This window comes from Citrus clementina, unplaced genomic scaffold, assembly GCF_000493195.1.
Source record: "Citrus clementina cultivar Clemenules unplaced genomic scaffold, Citrus_clementina_v1.0 scaffold_5, whole genome shotgun sequence".
In the NCBI taxonomy this organism is placed as follows: domain Eukaryota; kingdom Viridiplantae; phylum Streptophyta; class Magnoliopsida; order Sapindales; family Rutaceae; genus Citrus; species Citrus x clementina.
Window position 1 is genome coordinate 40,446,950 of NW_006262201.1, and position 15,571 is coordinate 40,462,520.

Genomic DNA, 15,571 nt, shown 5'->3' on the forward strand with positions numbered 1-15,571 from the left:
GTGTAAATTTAATAAATGAGTGTATAGAATAATATAATATTCAAAATAATTTTTAGAGTACAAATAGTCTCACTTATTTTCTTGAGCCCCTTAAAAATAATATTTAAAGATACTTTCATTCTTTATGCAATAAAACCTTTTAAATCATTTTCAAAGTAGTGGTACACATAGTACTTTGTATTGATTAATTAAACTTGATGCTTCTTTAAATTATTTGAAAACTTTATGCAACAATATTTTTAAGTCAAATCTTTTTTTTTTTTTGAATGAAAGTCAAATAAAATTTCTTTTAGAAGAAAAGTTTTGAATTGATATTTAGAAATCTCATCTCTTTATACTTTTCAGATATGCAACATAATTTAAATCTTTATATGCGTGTGTCTGTGTATCTATGTTGTTTCAAAATGATTTATCCCGCTCCTAGAAACTGTTAGAAATGCAATAATTTGGATTGTGAAAGTCACGCTCCTAAAAGAAGAGTGAGACGATGGGGTAATCGTGGATCACAGTACAAAGTCAAAGAGATTCAACTCGAATCACGTGAGATTCTTACAGGCTGGGAGTGGGCCCATCCTACGTGGAAGACGTTGAAGTCATCTTCAATCTGGTTATTTTAAGAGGTTCCTTTAAACAGGGGTCTTTTGTGACGGTCGATTTGAGCCGTTGATTTAAGCGATTGAGGATCCGGATTTGGACTAACTCAGTGTAACAGCTGTAAATCTGAGCAAAAAGTTAGTCAAAAGAATAGGCCCCACTTTCTGTTTTAAAACGTTTGTTTTGTGTTAAACAGCTCTTCCTTTCCTGTCATGTTTTAAACGCTCTTTTATTAGCATAGTTTTCGAGTACGAGAATGATTTTATTAATTTTCTTTTCTCCACCCAGATCCCTTCAATTCCATTTTTACCCCTAAGTATTGTAACCCCGTGGCCTGTGCAACACGCAAAAAATCAAGCTTGGGTCTAACGTAAATATATTTAAGAAAATAACTATTGTTCTATCGGGATAACTTACTACACACGGTAAAGGATAGTAACATACCAACTTTGTACACAGTTTAATCATGCCCATCTTTTCTTCTTTTGGCCCACGAGTTCAAGAACAATAATAATATATTTGTTGTCTTTTTGTCTATATACACAACCATATAGTAATGTAATCTATGCAATTAGGGGAAGAATTGTCAATTATCTCAGTGTCTTACTCTCTTGTAGACACAGTACTTAAAATTACAAGATTAACAAAATTGTCTTGGAGTCTTCGACATAGAGACATTTGATTAGCTGGTCTAATCTTGAAAGATGATCGTGGAATGGTTTTGTCCCCACATCTAGATTAATTATGCTATACTATCTTATAAACGTAATATAAAACCCAAAACGGTCAATAAACAAGTGGAGACAAAGTGGAAGAGACTCTGCGGCTAACTTTAGCTCGCAGAAAGAAAATCAAAGTAATAAAAACACTAATTCGAGTTAAAAAAAACCCCTACCAACTTTACAAAAGCAAGCTTCCTGGAAGTAACCCCTCTTCTTATTTAGTGCTTTGCGCTTGATTTGTTCATGCACCCCCCTTTTATCTCACAGTCACGTACAGTATATAAGCCTCAAACTCCACCTTTAGTCATTCTTGCGTTACATAATATCATCAGACATCACTGCTGACCATCTCTTTCTTTTGCTTTATATCAATGGAAGCGTGTTCTTATTCTTCCACTTCATCTTCTGAATCATCGTCTTCAGAGTCATCTTTATCTGGTAATAATAAAACTCGAAGAGCGACCCATAAACCCGAGAGGATTAAAGGTCCGTGGAGTGCTGAAGAAGACAGGATATTGACCAGGCTTGTCGAACGATATGGACCAAGAAACTGGTCTCTTATAAGCCGGTATATTAAGGGAAGGTCTGGGAAATCATGCAGGCTGAGGTGGTGTAACCAGTTGAGCCCGAGTGTCGCACACAGGCCATTTTCTCCAGCTGAGGACGACACCATCTTGGCCGCCCATGCTCGATTCGGGAACCGCTGGGCCACCATTGCCCGACTGCTACCTGGCCGGACCGATAATGCGGTAAAAAATCACTGGAACTCCACGTTGAAGCGAAGAACCAGAGAGCATCCAGTCCAAATGCAACCCCACCAACAACAACAATTAATGGATTCTGTTGATAATGGTGGCGATAACAATAATGATAATGAAAATATTGGACTCGGAGGTTTTGCTGTTTCAGGATCTCATCATCAGCAGCAGCAGTGCATGGGATTGGAAGATGACGCATTGACCGCTTTGACTCTGGGGCCGCCGGGAGGTAGTAGTAGTATCAATATTAATGATAGTAGTGCGGAGAGGACGGAGAGTTTACCGGCGGGGTTTTGGGATGCGATGAGGGGTGTGATAGCACGGGAAGTGAGGGACTATATGAGTTCAACATTGTCCGGAACTTCAGGGTTTCATTAGAGATACGGCGTCGTGCTTGAGTGCTGACCGTGCTTGTGTTATGTGTTTTGTTAATCCATTAATGGGTGTGGTGGTGTTCCTTATTCCTCCTTTTTGTTCGTCTCTTTTGATTAATTTGGTGTTCATATGGGGATGTATTAATCAATCAAGGACATGAAGGATTAAAATTAAGACAGATCCTGAATAGCCTGAGCTCAGGGCATGCATTCCATTTCTTTTTTTCTTTTTTTCTCATTAAGTGAACAAAATTAAGTTAATTACTTATCATCTGTCTCTGTGTGGTTTGGTATTACAGCCTGTCACCAACGACGAAGAGAAAAGGAATTAAATTTACTATCATTTGTTTGTTATGAGATCGTCTTTAATTTTATTTGTTTTTTCCTCTCATGGTTATCGGGTTATGGCAAATCATATGATGCCACGTCATCCCGCATTGCATGCTTGATTATGACTCTCTAAATTTCAATTACACAAATTAACTTTCCTTAACTGGAAAGTGGTGTTGCTGGCATCTGAATTCTGAGCTGGATCACTTAGAGAAAGGATGATTTTTAATTTTATTTTATTTGATTCGTTGCTAAATTCTGCGCGTTTAGATAAAATAATGTGAGGCCGAATACTTGTTGTAATATTAAATCCATTGCATTACATGGTCAAAACTCGTATCATGTACCAGTAAAGATATCCAGAATCAAAGAAACTTCTCTAATTCTTCGAGCTAGGGAATGTATATGGTGAATGGCGATGGTATGTCACAATCGTTGTTTTCACTAGAACATGATCCTTGTACCCCCCCTCCCTTCCTTTTTTCCTTTCCATTGGACCAAATAACATGAACTAAAGTGAATGTTATAAAAAAGGCTCCTAAAGGGTTTCACATCAATTTCATAAATTTTCTTAATTTTTGAGGATTTTTTATTTTTTGAAAAGTTTTTGAAACTCCATAAAAATTATTTCAAACCTCCAAAATCAATTTCCTTTTTTCCCATGATTTTATTTAATCAATATTTACATACATGCAAAAACTTAGTTCGAAATTCAATGCGTTCTCAAAATTGTTGTTTAAAGGCCTTAAACCGTGTACTAGAGCCTTCGGCACTAGGTCTCAAAACATTGAGTTTCTTCCACCAAAACCCAACTTGATCCATCAAAGGGAGTCCCAAAGAGTTTCACATCAACCCTATAAATTCTCTAAATTTTTTGGAATTTTTTTTTTTAAATAAAAATTTTGTAAAAAAATATCAAGCCTTCAAATTGACTCCTTCGGTCCTTCCCCCTCCAATGGTCTAGTTTCTCTATTATCTATATATATGTTTGCAAAAACCTAGCTCCTAATTCAACACCATCATGGAATCGATCTCTGAAGACCCAAAACTCTGCATTATAGCCTTAGTTCGTAGCTAAAGTGGGCCCAAAAAATTAGGAATTTTTTTTCACTAAAATCCTATTTGGGACATAAAAAATGTCTCCTAAAAAGTTTCACATCAATTTAACAAATTCTCTTAATTTCTCGGATTTTTTTATTTTCTAGAAAATACTTTGAAATTCGTAACAGTTATTTCAGGCCTCCAAATTGATTCATTTTTTTTTTCTTGTGGTCTAGTTCTAGCAATGTTTACGTGAGTGCAAAACTAGCTCAAAATTCAACACCTTCGTGAAATTGTGCTATAAATGCCTAAAACCATGTGCTAGCCTTCTGTTCTATACCCGATGAAAATTTTGAGGTTTTTTTTTTCCCTATTAAAACCCTATTTGGGCTATAAAAAGGCTTCCAGGAATTTCACATCAATGCGAAAATTTCTCATAATTTGTTGGCATTTTTTTTGGTTTTTTGAGAAATTTTTTGAAAATTCATAAAAATTATTTCAAGAACCCAAATTGACTCATGTTTTTTTCTTATAGTCTAATTTCACCAATATATTAAGTACGTGCAAAGAACTTGCTTGAAATTCAAAGCCATCATGAAATCCAAAACCATGCGCTAAGTATATATACACATATATCCAGTGATTATCAAGTAAAAAACACATATCTTAATGCACTACATGATAAAATTTATTGTATTAGAGCGTGCATTTTTTTTTTAACTCTTGCCTTACTTTAATAAAGTAAGAGATAACTTAATAGAAAACTACTCGTATATCATATTCATTAGAATGTAGAGTTGAATAAGTTATTAGAATCTTACTAAAATAGGGTATAGTATGCAACAAGGGTGCGTTTAGTGGCAGGATAATAAGTTAGGGATTTGACTAATTGATAAAAAAAATTGTCATATCTTATGTTTGGTGTGTACATAGCTTTTGATTAAACTTATCCTGGGCCACAAAATAATCTGATAAGCTTAAGAAAATTTATCCCATGAACCCCCATGGGATGAACTTGTTGGAATAATTTTACAAAGTATATTTACCAATTTATCAATATTAATACCATATCAATATGTAAATATAGAATTATAAATAAATAAAATATAAAAAACTATCAATCGATTATTAATAGAAAATATTCAACAAATTTCACTTAATTTAAAATTTATTAATTTAATTATTTTATTTAAGAACTATTATAAAAATTATAATTTAATGTGAGGTAAGCAACTGAGAATAAAAAACCCAAACATTTAGTGAGTTTTATTTATTTTTAACCAATTTAATGAAAAAATTATAAATCTAATCTAATCAAATCCTATTTGTTATATATTAATTTTGAGACAACACTAATTATAATCCTATCCTATTTTATCCCTTCTTATCTTATTCTAACCTATCCAACGGACCAAACAAGTCCCCAAAAAATATATTTTTAAAGAGCAACCCACAAATTTTATGTCTCACAAACTAGGGGTACAGTTGGCAGAGCCGTGTCCCATTTTATCGAGACATTTTCGCAATTTCACGTTCATGATTAATATAATTTTACATAACGCTTGCAGCGCGCACGTTTTTAACTGCGCCAAAGCTTCATGTCTTGACTCTTGCGGCACTACCTTTCCAGTTATTCTTACTAATTCTAAAGACTAACATTATTATTTAAATTTGATTTAATTATAATACCTATATTATATATTTCATACAAATTAAAGAGGTCATGATTATATATGACTCAGAAACATTCGGTTCATATTAAAATAACCACATATATATCAAATCTTATATAAGTCACATGCATCGAAAAAGTAAGGAGAAAATAAATGTTAATAGTATAGCTCTTATTTAACCGAAAGTTTTATTACTTTGAATTAAACTTTTATTATTTTTATAAAAGAAGCATGCCTAAACGGGGTATAACTTCTTGATAGTACGGCAAGAGACTTATGTTGTGTTTACTTTCTGGAGTGAGAGTGAGGAGTGTAGATTCCTCCCACTCCAGTGTTTACTTCAACTAATTATGAAATGATTAGGAATTCAACTCTGTAGACCTCACCTATTTTTGGAGTGGGGAGTAGGAGTGGGAATCCACTCCCACCTCTCCCTTTTCTACCATTTTTTAAATTTAATTTAATTTGATTTAATATTTTATATTTAATAAACTAAAATAAAATAAATAATATTATATTTATTTAAATATTATTATTATATTTAACTAAATAATAATTTGCATTGATTATAAGTTAAAATGACTTTAAAATAATATTATTATATTAATAGAGAATTAATAAATATTACTATATGCTATCTTTATTTAATAATATAATATTATTATATTTATTTTAAAAATAATAGTACTTTATTTATTTAATAATTAATAATTAATAATAATAAATAGTTACTAATTTTGTACTAAACAATATTATATTAATAAATAATAAATTTAATATAATTATATTAAATAGAATAATGTTTCATTTTATATTTATCCTTCTTTTTATTAAATTTACTATAATTATATTTAATAAATATTTAAATAATATTATTTAACTAAATAATAATTGGGTTTGATTCTAAGTTTAATTTACTTAAAAATAATATTATTATATTAATAGAAAAAAATAATATTATTATATACCATCTTTATTTGAAAATATAATAATATTATATTTATTTAAAAATTATAGTATTATATTTATTTAATATTAATAATTAATACTAATAAATAGTTTATTCTAAGAAAATATTAATTTCATACTATGTTAATAGTAAAAATATTTCATTTATATTGCCCTCATCAACAATTTTTAATTTATATAATTAAAATTAAAATTAATAAAAATTGTGATGGTCATAATTAAGAATATTAATATTTATTATAAATTTACAAATATAATAAAATAAATGTTTATTCATTAAATATATTTTTATTAACTTTGTAATTAAAAATTATTATTCTTTAAATAAGGATAAAATTATAATTTGAAACTATTTACTCATAATCTAAGACAAAGTAAACACATAAATTGGATTCTGATCTTCATTCCATGCTTCAATTCCAGTGCAAGTAAACAACCTACTCTCAATCCCACTCCACACTCCTAATCCTAGGATTCGTACTCCCCAGGATTCCCACTCCAATCCAAAAAGTAAACGCTACCTTAAACATTAATAGAGAGATTATAGGTTCAGTTTAGTAATATGGTATCTTTTAAAATGATTAATGATAGTTGTACTGTAAAAATAATCAGTTACTAATTTATTTCGTGTTACTAATTTTATTGTTATGTTCTCATCTTGTGTGTTCGTATGTGCTAGGACATCTATTATGATTCTAGGAGTATTATTTATCTAACAAAAGATCACCGTTGGAACTCAGCATATACCTTTAGCATGCATAGATTTTTTCAGATATGAACCACTAGAAATAGATTTTAGAGGAACAAAATTAGTTTTTATAGTTGTTAATACCGACCTTACTCGTAGTTTGTGGCCTTTTATCTCGAGCAATAATTTCAGACCCAAGTCAGAGAGACGAGTTTGGTAGAAAAATAGCTGGAGTTGTTCTAAACACTTTTGCCGTACCACATAATCCAACTGAACGGGAAATTTTCCAGGAAATAGGACTAAAAAGGTTAATCAATAGACAATTTTAATATCGAAGAACCAGCAGACTCAAGAAGAAATATATCGGACAAGACAACGATAGTGTGTATATATATATACTTGGTCGCTACTGTAGTGACAGGGCACGAACAGAGTTTCGCTAATAATTGCTATTGTCTGTGCCGCTGTGTACAAAGATGGGAGATCACTCCCATGGTCAGACTCAAGAGAGACAGACGGCAGATTCGAGATCGAGTATTCTCAATAATAATAATAATAAAACAGGAAGCGTATGGGCCGGTCTTTCACTTTGTCCATTTTTGCGTGCTTACCAGCAACCGATTCCAGGATTTGTCTTTGTCCAGAAAGGCCCAAAAGTAATCGAGTTTTCGTCATGGCCTTTTGTACTGCTCTTTCATGACATTTTTCGGCGGTGATGGTGATAGTACGTGGTAACTTGAATTTCATTGCATTTCATGATCATCTCACAGCTGTTCGACATTGGGAAATTGTTTCTCGTACACAGTAAACGCTTAGAGCTATTAGCTATACTCGTTTTTTATCGAATGCTAGCCTAAGAGCGATATGTGAAGGTCGTATTAAATTCGGATTTGATGCTACCCAAATTTGTATGACATGTTAGGAAGCAGTTTATGGATTAAGATTCTCTCCTGATCTTATATTATCTAAACAAATTTTATTATTATGATTGGTAGTTAATAAATTAAAAAAAATAATTAAATCATAATCATCCACTAATATTAAAACACGTGTAGCATAAGATTTGTAAAAGATCAAAAGCGTTCAGATCAGGAGAGAAGTCTGATCAGCAATTTATAACGATAAATACATACTGTTGCAACATGATAATTCTTACCTCAAACCCATAGTTTGATGAGATTCAAACATTTCAGATCTCATTTATCTGAATTTATTTTGCAATCTTATAGTACTCCCAAGCAGCAAGCAAGCACGTGGTAAGTGTTGGATTAAAAGAAGAATAAATGAAAAGAAGAATACGCATTAAACCAGTGGATTTAGAGATCCTGTCCCCATCTTGCCTTTGGCTTTATTGTTGTTTTTTATATAAAAACAAAAATAATAAAATGATACATCTAAATCATAGATCACTAATAATGTACATGTGTTAAATATAAGATACAGTAGATGATCATTTAAAAATAAATTAATCCCTTGTGTAATTTTTATGAGAATCTAAATCCTAATGCAAATTCTGTGATAATTTTAGTGTGAAAAGAATGTTGATAATTTTTATTTAATTTATTTATTTGTTATTATTATTATTATTATTATGATAAAAAAGTTTTAAACGTTTTTATCAATTTTAGGACTCCGCGTATGTATAACCCGGCCCACTTAAAAGTCGAACTGCCATAGCAATCACTTAACGCCGTCGTTTTGATCTTGCGTTTTTCTTACTGTTAGTGTTGTGGTTTCACGAAGGTTTTAGATTTAGGTTCGTTAGTTGAAGACATTGACAGGTTTTCTGAACACTTGTAATTAGTTTGAAAATTAAAATTTTTGATATATTTTCTGAAAACTATTCACTGGAATGGAACTTCGTTGGCGCTCACCATCTACGGTGCCGTTTCGATTTGCTCGCTTTATCTTTTAGATGACAGTGCTGGAACAGTAAGCCGTATATCTTCTCTCTTTTAAGCTGTAATTCGTTACATTGACCGATTCGAATTGTAGCAGCTACGTAAAGGTTCGTTCTTAAATTTCTTTTTATTTTATTAATTTTGGAGGAAACTTAATATTTTTATACGGGTTTGCGGGATTTTATGGGGTTTTTGCTTTTACGAACTCCACGAGTCTTGTCTTCAAGCCGAACTGCTAGAGCTGCCAGGTCCGACCTCTGCCTTGGAGTTGAGTGTGAGCAGTTGCTGCCTGGCCAGGAGAGGTGCGAAACCTACGTGGCATATCATACATATAACCATTTTTTTTTACAATTTCTTTTTTTGGGGGGGAAAAAGTTCAATTCATGTATTACTTCCAGTAAAACTAGGTTCATTGCGTAAAGAGGGCCGTTTTGTAGAAATGTTATAACCTTGTAAAAATATTAGCAATTCAATGTTCATATTCTTGTTTTGTTTGATTCTCCATATCCATATGCCTGTTGTTGACATATTGTCTTTGTTGTTTATCTTTTTGAGCAGTACTTTCCATCTGAGAAGATGGATTCTTCTCACAAACAGCCTTTCTTTTGTTTGAAATGGCCATGGCTTAATAATCAAAACCCTCAAGCTCCTAATGTTTGTACTTTCCAAGGCCCTTGGTTGTTGAAATCACTGCGAAATCTTGGATCCATTGCTTTCAATTCATTCGACATGTTTTCGAAATCCTCAAATTCATGGATCAACTCCTTTACTCACTCCCCATTGTATGTTAGAGCCGGTCAAAATAATAACTTGAAGTCGAAGAAAAGGATCTTGAGTCCAGAAGAACAAGGAGAGGCCGAACAAAGAGCATTTGCGTTGGCGCTGGCAAGTAGGAAAGAGGCTACGGTGATTGAATTCTACTCACCCAAATGCAGTCTGTGCAACTCCTTAATTGCTTTTGTCACGGAAGTGGAGAGTAGAAATTCAAACTGGCTGAACATTGTCATGGCAGATGCTGAAAACGAGAAATGGCTGCCTGAGGTAATGTGTTCCCTTCCTGACTTCTTTTACATAGATGCTTGAAATTTGGAAATGCGTGGACTGAAAATTACGACTTTCCCTTTGGGTTTGGTTAAACTTTTTCTGTTATGTGCTATAACCATCCGGCGACAATTTATGATCTCTGTCTTTGTGAACGAAAGCATGAAGATGGAGATTCTACCCGTGTTATTTTATTTCACTTTTTGATCTTATTATTGTCATTGGCATGCCACATGGTATAATCAGTTCTACAACATTTAAATTAATGCAGCATTATTATTATTTTTGTCTCATATTAGTTAGACATACAAGATTCATAGTTTTATCAAGAAACATGCATAAATGCTCAGGACTTAATGTTGATAGTAACCAATCATCTTATCATGCACTAGGAAAATTGTTTCCCTTTCTGACATGCTCAGCCTCATCTTTATTGATTTTCTACCAAGAGATATTGTGATGCTCATTTATTTTCTGCCAGTAGTTATACTTGGCAATAATTTTCATTTTTTTACGGCAAGTATTTCCCAGATTAGGGTATTGGCAGGTGAAGCCAGTACAGGATATTGGCTTCATAGATCTAGCTATCTTTGTCATAACTAGACAACATGCGTATAATTTCTCCAATTGACATCGAAAGTACGACTGTTAAGTTCAATTGAAACTTTAATAGCTAGTTGAGTCCATATTTCCCTCACCATATTGATGTGCAAGGAGCACTTCAGTAATTAATTCGAAAGCAGTTTAGATTAATGCAAAGGAGAATGAGTGGGTTTAGTTAATCAAATGGTGAGCTTTTCATGTTCGTTTCTATTATAAAATTATGAATCCTAATAGTAGTATTTTCATCTAATGTGAAAGTACTTGAAGATTCATTATTATGCAACCACTGTGGATCAAAGAATTTTGATGGACTGAAGAATCTGGAGTCTAGTTCAAAAGGATTAAGGAAATAAATCGCGTTATATACTGGGCAAATAGGTAATCTAAACACAGTTATTGGTTCCACCCTCCCTGATGGCTTCTTTATTTTTTGGGTATGACATGCAGAAAAAATAATGATAAATCTTAAATCTAGCAAATTTAACAATACTAACAAATTACATATCCAGTTGTTCTTGAATGATGTTCCTGGCTTCAGCGTGATAGGATTGGTGTGATAGACATTTGTAGCCCATATGGCGTCATCGCTGCTGACTTTTATGGAATACATCACTGTTTGTTCTACTTATTGTGAAGCTCTGCAGAAGAAGATGCATCAAACATGAATTAAGCTAAAAGAGCTAGCAACTCAGGTCACTCAGCCCCTAACAGCTATTTTCACCGGTTGCTGATTGGAATTGGTCTTGAGATTTTATGTCAATGCATGAGTTAGTGGAATAATTAACATATTTAGTTATGTGTGCATAATCTGGTATAATTAATTTCATTGAGCTTTATTATCCTGTCGGCTCCGTTTGCTAGTTCCTTCCGGTAGAAATGGTATTGTCCATTTTGTGGATTTCGATCATCAATCCCAATGATAAATGAAATTCATTTTGGATTGCTAATTTATTTATATTCATTGTTGATGCAGCTTCTCCATTATGACATTAATTATGTTCCTTGTTTCGTACTGTTGGACAAAGATGGGAAGGCACTGGCGAAGACAGGTATTCCAAGCAGTCGACTACATGTAGTGGCTGGTATTTCTCATCTTCTCAAAATGAAGCGCCCTTTGAAGAAGAACAGCTAGATTAAATTGAATTGAAGTCAACAAAAACTATCATCCTTGTTAAGTTCATGAAAGTCGTATCTGAAGTTGTAATTCTTTTTAAAATTTTTTAGTTTTGAATGGTCTGTGGAGTTGTAATTGTTTGTAGTGAAATTGATTCAGAGAAAAAGTGGTTCGCCCATCGGCATCAAATCTCTTGTATCCTTTGGATGGTTGAATTGGTTTGTTCTTAAATGTAATTGAAATGGTGCTAATTGAACTATTAGTTTTTATTCCCTGCCAACACTGCTGTCAGTTAAATAAGGTTGTTGAAAACTGTGGAGGGCACAACTCTGAACGATCATCCAGGCGTTTGTTACGGTTGTGCTATTCAAATAATTTTCCCAGGAGCATCTGCTTTATATTGTGAAGGGATCTCCTTTGTTAGGCCGGCCATAATTATTGAGCGGAAATGAACCGTATGGTGAGTGAAAAATTAGAATACCGAAATGCAGGCTTAAAGAGGAGAGGGGATGGGTGGGGCCCGGCCCTCATGCAAACTGTGGCAGCTACCTAGTAATTGTTTCTCCAGTGTAACCAATTGTAAGGGGACGTTAGTCTCAGACTCTGCAAGGAACCCAAGCCTTTTAAGTTCCATTTGGCTGTGGAATTAAAGCACTTTCCCCAAACCAAAAAAAGTAAAACGGAATTTTTTTCAATGGCCAATTGTCTTTAGGCTACTCTGCTTCACACAAGCCTTTTGAAGGGAGTTTTGAAAAGCGAAATGAAGGATATGTCAAACAAGCCGCCCCACTTTGATTTGATTGAATGTAGTAACCATTACACTACACAATGGGAACAGTAAATCTCACAAAACAGGCCGCAGAAGGCAAAAAGATATTAAAGAGCCTCTCCTACACCGCCAAGTACAAGATCAAATTGATGTTGTAACTAAGCTAACAAATAGAAATAAAAGTATGGCCGCACAAAGAGTGGTTATCACAGACAAATTAAACCTTGTTAATAATCTACATGTGATGTGTAGGTTGGTTTGAAGAAGATGAGTGCTGTTCCTCTTCTTCTTCTTCTTCTTCTTCTTCTTGCTTTCTTTCCTGGTGCGCTGGCGTTGGCACTGGAGTTGGAGTTGAAACAGAGGTGTCCGAAACATTAATAGGCGGCCTTTGTAATGGTAACGTGGGGCTAAGTCTTCCGTCAATGCATGAAGAGAACTTGCGCTCCGCCCAGCTCTCCATATCGAACTGACCATAACCCATGATTCTTTTTCCTGAGCAGAGCCGTCCGATCATGCCAGCAAGTACGCCTAAGATTATGATAACCACCAGTACCGCTATGACCGGGCCAACAGAACCGTGGCTGGGATAAGCATTGTAATACTGCTGGGTTGTAGTCGCTGTTGGTGGTTGCTGGGTTAAGGGCATTGTCATTTTTGGTTGCTTTAAAAATCTCTGTTTGTTTAACGTTAATGTGAAAATGTATATGAGGGCTTGGTCTGGGAAGTTGTTTACAAGAGACTGATTGCCGGATGTTCAAGTGCATATAAATTAGAAGAAAGAAAACACAACCTGATCCATTCTGTGCAAATCAGGGGCTTTAAATCTTTTATTATTACTTTGTAGAATTGTAGTGTGGCTCGTCTTTACTTTGTGAGAGAGAGAGAGAGAGAGAGAGAGAGAGAGAGATTCTCTCTTACTCCTAGCGAAGAAAAACGTATAATACACAAAATAAAATAAAATAAAATAAAAATTTAAAATTCAGGACTGGTTGCTCAACTTCCAAATAAAACTATAATTTGTGTATGTGAGTACATATACATATAATTGCTTTTTTCTTTTAAAACCGCTTAAGAGAAGATTTTGATAGAGAAATTGAGTGAGACATAATAATATGAGAAAAGGAAACACATGGACATGGTAGATCTAATATCCGATGGTGTGAAGATGGGCCTAAATAATTTTTTTTCTTTTTTTTTTTTAAAGGAAAATATTTGAATGAAGAACCCAAATGAAATGACAGTGAAAAGGACGAAAGAAAAGAAAAGGGGAAAAGTTGATGAGAAAAAGACGAGGGAATCTGTAAGGAGTCTGTCAAAAGTTAAAAAAGTCCAAATCCTTTCTCCTAGACAGCCTCCTTTCAAAAACGTCGACGAACTTTTGCAGTGCCTTTTCTGGTTCCTAATAAGCAATTGGAAAACAACCTTAACACTTCACTCTTTATTTACTCAGTACGTATGTATTAAAACAATGCTACAGTCAAACTCTCACTTGTAACGCGTGAACACCACTTTCCACACGACTTTTAACCCATTATTTGGCTACCTCGGTTCCCTTGACCGAAAATCATTTCTTGAATTATTTACCTAGTTTCGTCTTCAGTGGAGAAAATGGAAAAGCCCATACAATTGATTACTTGGATGAGACTGCATTCTTCCCTCTACAAATACAAACTTAACTAGTTACCTTGGAAATATGTTATTGCATCCCTCTCCATCTCCAGCCATCTTTGCATTTTAATGGGAAGACCAAATACATTAACACTAACATGGTCAAAGTAAAAAAAAAAGGAGTTGAAGACTCGTCTAACATTTATGTAAGAAGTTAATGTATGAAATGCAGGGGCTACTCAATTTGATACCCTTCTTCCCACAAGCATTTTACTCAGTTCAGCCGAATATTATGCTCAGGGCTAAACTGAAGAGTGATGTGAACCAATCAGTCGCCTGATGCCGAAATATTAAAATTTAACTCAATTCTTCGCCCTTTCTGACATGATCTTTTTCCCGGAGAAAATTATGGAGTTTATTTATTTTCTCCCAGTTGGCAAGGATATCGCACATCTGAGCCTGCACAGACAATGGATCGGGACCAACAGGGCTTTACCCCCACAAAAGCCATTACAGGAAATTGGCTTCACATCCTTTTTTATCGGGGCCATGGTAGTCATAATTAGACAACATAAATACAATAACTAAATGTCTCCATTTGACAACTGAAGTACAACTGTAAAGGGGAGTACATATTTCCATCACCATACTGATGTGCGAGGAGCACTTCAGTAATTAATGGTTCAAAGGCAGTTTAGCTTAAACAAAAGAAAACAGTGATTAGCCACAATATGAGTAGGTATAGTGCATCAAATAAGCTTTTTATGAGCTTTTTTTTTTTTTATTATTATAGAATCATGAAACCTACAAGTTTCTGCATCATGTGAAAAGCACTTGAGGAATTGTAAGTTCCATTAACATCTTACTACTTTGAATCAAAGGACATTTGATTGAGTGAACAATCTGGAGAGTCTAGTTCAAAATGTGAGGAAATAAATTGCTATACATGCTGGGAAAATAGATCATCTAAATACAATTATTGGTGCCACCCGGACTGACGGCTGGTTGACTTCATATCTTTTTGGGTAAGACATGTACAGAAGATAATTATCCATCTCACATCAAGCAAATTTAACAGTAGGAACAACTACCTGTCCTGTAGTTCTTGAATCACATTCCGGGCCTCAGTGATTGGATTGGTGTGATAGACTTCTGTAGCACATATGTTTTGCATAGAATTCATTGTCATCTCGGTATTCATAAGGTGTTCTTTTTCCAACCACCTGACAGCACTTAAATCCATCACACTAGCAACAACAGTCTGCGCGGGCAAATGAAAATACCTCATTCAATCAGTGCTTCGACATTGAAGAATAATGAATGCAAAAGAAAAGGAACACCCTTATGAATACCGAGATGACAATGAATTCTATGCAAACATATGTG

At 33.9% G+C, this 15,571-nt stretch overlaps 4 protein-coding genes across 6 annotated transcripts in view; 2 read left to right on the plus strand and 2 right to left on the minus strand.

Moving 5' to 3' along the window:
• The first annotated feature begins 1,409 nt into the window (after positions 1-1,409).
• On the plus strand, positions 1,410-2,802 carry LOC18041293 (transcription factor MYB77). Its single transcript, XM_006434779.2, has one exon. It carries the CDS (start codon positions 1,688-1,690, stop codon positions 2,450-2,452), a length of 765 nt encoding a protein of 254 aa, XP_006434842.1. The 5' UTR covers positions 1,410-1,687; the 3' UTR covers positions 2,453-2,802.
• Positions 2,803-8,855: 6,053 nt separating this feature from the next.
• On the plus strand, positions 8,856-12,067 carry LOC18041294. Of its 2 annotated transcripts, none has more exons than XM_006434781.2 (3): positions 8,856-9,157; positions 9,609-10,091; positions 11,668-12,067. In XM_006434781.2, the coding sequence occupies exons 2-3, from the start codon at positions 9,627-9,629 to the stop codon at positions 11,824-11,826; spliced, it is 624 nt and encodes a 207-aa protein (XP_006434844.1). In that variant the 5' UTR covers positions 8,856-9,157; positions 9,609-9,626; the 3' UTR covers positions 11,827-12,067. The 2 variants fall into 2 exon arrangements, with proteins under 2 accessions (XP_006434844.1, XP_006434843.1); XM_006434780.2 differs by lacking the exon at positions 8,856-9,157 and adding an exon at positions 9,176-9,352.
• Positions 12,068-12,556: 489 nt separating this feature from the next.
• Positions 12,557-13,593, minus strand: LOC18041295. The gene has a single exon (XM_006434783.2). It carries the CDS (start codon positions 13,227-13,229, stop codon positions 12,813-12,815), a length of 417 nt encoding a protein of 138 aa, XP_006434846.1. The 5' UTR covers positions 13,230-13,593; the 3' UTR covers positions 12,557-12,812.
• A 1,347-nt stretch (positions 13,594-14,940) lies between these two features.
• The window catches only part of LOC18041904 (CST complex subunit CTC1), an 8,203-nt gene continuing 7,572 nt past the window's right edge, over positions 14,941-15,571 (minus strand). For both annotated transcript variants that reach the window (XM_024184108.1, XM_024184107.1), the window contains one exon: positions 14,941-15,446. In XM_024184108.1, coding sequence (XP_024039876.1) covers positions 15,273-15,446 — 174 coding nt within the window. In that variant the 3' untranslated portion in view covers positions 14,941-15,272. The remainder of the gene's footprint in view (positions 15,447-15,571) is intronic.

Bases quoted from the DNA above. Each gene is read 5' to 3' on its own strand.
- LOC18041293 (XM_006434779.2), top strand. From the start codon at position 1,688: ATGGAAGCGTGTTCTTATTCTTCCACTTCATCTTCTGAATCATCGTCT.
- LOC18041294 (XM_006434781.2), top strand. From the start codon at position 9,627: ATGGATTCTTCTCACAAACAGCCTTTCTTTTGTTTGAAATGGCCATGG. The intron at 10,092-11,667 runs GTAATGTGTTCC...TTGTTGATGCAG, and splicing joins ACGAGAAATGGCTGCCTGAG to CTTCTCCATTATGACATTAA.
- LOC18041295 (XM_006434783.2), bottom strand. From the start codon at position 13,229: ATGACAATGCCCTTAACCCAGCAACCACCAACAGCGACTACAACCCAG.